The sequence below is a fragment of the Zonotrichia leucophrys genome, chromosome 1A (genome assembly GCF_028769735.1).
Source record: "Zonotrichia leucophrys gambelii isolate GWCS_2022_RI chromosome 1A, RI_Zleu_2.0, whole genome shotgun sequence".
Lineage (NCBI taxonomy): Eukaryota > Metazoa > Chordata > Aves > Passeriformes > Passerellidae > Zonotrichia > Zonotrichia leucophrys.
In genome coordinates, this window is record NC_088170.1 from 9,243,008 (window position 1) to 9,246,307 (window position 3,300).

Below are 3,300 nucleotides of genomic sequence, written 5' to 3' on the forward strand. Positions count from 1 at the left end.
AGCAGGGAATGGGGGGAAGAGTCCAATTTGTTTTTGAGTCTTGGTAATTGGGTACTTTTACAGGCAGATCACGCTATTTGGGCAGAATAACAAGTTTGGAAAGGCCAATAGCTCTACGCTGCCACCGATTTCTACTACTTTATTTATTTATTTAATTTTATCTCCCTTCGCCTCTCGCTTCCCATCTTCCCCGCCACGGTTTTATTTACCCAGCCAGCGCTCGCAGAGGCAGAACAGCGCCCCGTGCTTTGGGTGGCGGTGCCATCGCCGTGTTTTCCTGCCCCGATGGGTCAGAGCCGCGGAGGAGGACAGGGTCACACCGCATCCCCAAACGCGGGATGCAGCGCCCTCTTTTTTTAGGACTTGGGCTTTAGGAGGAATTCTGTAATGTGCAGTGATTTCAGGAAGGACAATGTAATCATTAATCATCCCCTCTCCTTTTGATTTGGATACACATTTGCAACACAGAAGGGCAAGGAAACAATGGTGATAGCGCTAGATCTTTGCATATTTATATAGAGATAGATAAAGATATATATGTTACATCCATCAGGTACAGACACTTCATATGCAGCTTAGCTCTGCTATAACATCGATTAACATTCTGTCCTTACATTCATCGTTGTCAATGACAGAAAGAAAAAAAATTGCATGCGGTAGGCAGCTGATCATTTTAATTTAAAAAAATTTTTATTACGAAACTAGTTTGTATAAAATAGGGTTATACAGGACCTTTGTCAGTTTGTAATAAAACAGTAAGAAAAGGCAGTGTTGGTGGTGGGGGGGTTGTTTGTTTGCTTGTCTGGTTTTTCTTTTTTTTTTTCTTTTTCCCAAAAGGCAGCACATGAGAACAAATGGCTACCGTTTTGCGTTTGGACAATAGCTGCATAAACTTTGTTCACTTTGAACATTGTTTAATGACATTATTAATACATTAACAAAATTTCTATAAAGTAAGACACATTGGTGCTAAAGTACATCTGGAGGAAATCCAAGTCCTTTACAAAACCACGTACAAAAATGGCAGTTGTAAGGTAACGTTGACTACGAGTCTAAACATGAAGAGGTAATAAGCATTACATATTAAAAAAAGTATCAAGATATACACATTTTAAACCATTTGTACAAAACCTCTATAAATCTCTCTCTCTCTTATGTACAAAAATAGCTTAATATATCCCCAAACGGGTTAGGATAGATACAAATAGATTTTCTTATCATAAAAAAATTCACAAAAAAAAAAAAAGATTGGAAGCATTCTATGATGGAAACGAGAGGAAAAGCTTGGATCGAGGGGAGGGAGAGGCACGGGGAGACGGAAGGTAGACGGGGCTCCAGGAACTTCTTTGAGTACAGCATAGCTTAACTTCAGCATCTCCACAGACATCGGGAAACTAACTTTGTCCACAGGTGATGAACGCCAGTCTCTGAAGGGCCGCGGCGGCGGCGAGGTGCGGAGATGGGCCGGCCGCCTTTCTGCTGAGGAGGAGGAGGAGGAAGAAGAGGAAGAGCTCCTCCGCCGGCCGAGGAGCGCAGCGCCCTTTCCCGCGGCTCCCCGCCGGACAGCCGCTCCGCCGGGCCGCACTCCGGGGCACTGCAGAGCCCGGCCGGTCCCCGGGCAGCGCTGTGCCCGCCCGCCGAGAGACGTGCCCGCACCGCCCTCCGACGGCAGGGGAAAGGGAAACGCAACAGGTTCTTTTTTCTGCGTGGATTTTTGTCTCTCTGTGTGTGATCTGGTTTTGTGTCGGTTTTTTTTTTTTTTTGGTTTTTGTTGGTTTGTTGTTTTTTTTTCCCTTTTGCAACCGTCCTGTAACAATAAAAGAAAAGAGGAGATCAGAGCCACGCCGCGACCAGCGCAGCGTCGGGCCGCAGAGCCGCTCGTAAGTACCGCGGGACACGCTGCGACCGCCCGAGGGGCATCCCCGGCTGTATCCCCTCCCCCGGCGGCTGCGGCCCCGCGTCCGTCCCCCCGGTATCACCCCGGTGTCCCCCCGGGATCCCCCGGCCCTCCGCGGGCTCCTACCCACCTGCCGGGGAGGGCGGCCGGCGCTCAGAACCAGCTGGTGAAGTCCAGAAGCTCCTGCTCCTCGGGGCTGAGCGGGTCGTAGGAGCCCTCGTCGGAGGAATAGGAGGAGACGGGGGAGCCCGCCATGGAGTTCATGTCGTGGGAGTAGCTGGGCGAGATGGTGGGCGAGAGGACGCCCGCTTGGAAGGCGGCGCTGACGGCGTCATGCTCGTCGAGCAGCTGCTGCAGGGCGCGGATGTACTCGACGGCGGAGCGGAGCGTCTCCACCTTGCTCATCTTCTTGTTGGCGGCGCCGTTGGGGACGTGCTCCCGCAGCGTGGCGAAGCCCAGGTTCACCAGCTTCACCCGGTTGCGCTCCCGCTCGTTGCGCCGCGCCACGGCGGCGGGCTGCTGCTGCGGCAGGCTGTACCCGAAGCCGCTGAAGTTGAGCCTCCTCTTGCAGCGCATCAGCTCCGGCGAGGCCGAGCGCTGCCGCTTGGCCGCCCGCGGCGCCGAGGGCTTGCCGCCCGGGGAGGGCTGCCCGCCCGCCGGGCTCAGCTGCGGCGGCGGCGCCCCCGGGGGCGGCCCCGGCGGGGCGGCGGCGGCGGCGGCGGCCACGGCCGCGGCGAAGAAGCAGGCGGGCTGCAGGAAGGGCGGCTGCCCGGCGGCGCTGGACATCCTGGCGGGGCTGCCGCTGGCCATAGGCGAGGGGGGCGTCCTGCGAGGCGGGGGCGCCCGAGGGACGGCCGGTCCCCGTCCCCCCACCAGCACCACAGAAAAAAAATTCAAAACGAGAAAAAGGAAAAACTTGCGACGTTCAATTTAAAATTAAAAAAAAAAAATAAGAAGAAGAAGAAGAAGAAAAAGAGCTAGGCGACAGACAGGCAAGGGAAAGGGACAGCGGCGAGCGACGGGAGCGGACGGCGGAGCCGGGCGGGCGGCGGGGACGGCGGGCGGCTCTGCCCGCCCCCCTCCCTCTCGCCCTCCGTGCGGCGGCCGCGGGGAGGCTCGTGGCGCTCGCGTGTGCGCAGGCTGCTTTGCAAAGCCCCCTTTGCAAAAAAGTGGCTGAGGATTGTGTCTCTTATAAGGGGCGGACGGGGCTCGCCGCCCCCCCTTCTCCTACACACACACACACACACACACACACAGGGACGAGCCTCCCCCCGCCGCCCCCCGCGCTCACACACACACACACACACACGCACACCCTGCACCTTGCGCCTTCCACGCAACCCGGCTTTGCCGGCCGCGATGCGCGGAGCGCTGCCGCCTTTTCAGCGCGGGACGCGCACACG

General features: G+C 56.3%; 1 protein-coding gene across 1 annotated transcript; it reads right to left on the reverse strand.

The window, feature by feature from the left end:
• Positions 1–668: 668 nt before the first annotated feature.
• On the reverse strand, positions 669–3,093 carry ASCL1 (achaete-scute family bHLH transcription factor 1). Its single transcript, XM_064737081.1, has 2 exons — positions 2,028–3,093; positions 669–1,807 (listed from the first exon to the last, which is right to left on the reverse strand). Exon 1 carries the CDS (start codon positions 2,705–2,707, stop codon positions 2,051–2,053), a length of 657 nt encoding a protein of 218 aa, XP_064593151.1. The 5' UTR covers positions 2,708–3,093; the 3' UTR covers positions 669–1,807; positions 2,028–2,050.
• Positions 3,094–3,300: the final 207 nt, after the last annotated feature.

What these genes read in the sequence shown, in the direction of transcription:
- ASCL1 (XM_064737081.1), bottom strand. Translation starts at nt 2,707, where the DNA reads ATGGCCAGCGGCAGCCCCGCCAGGATGTCCAGCGCCGCCGGGCAGCCG.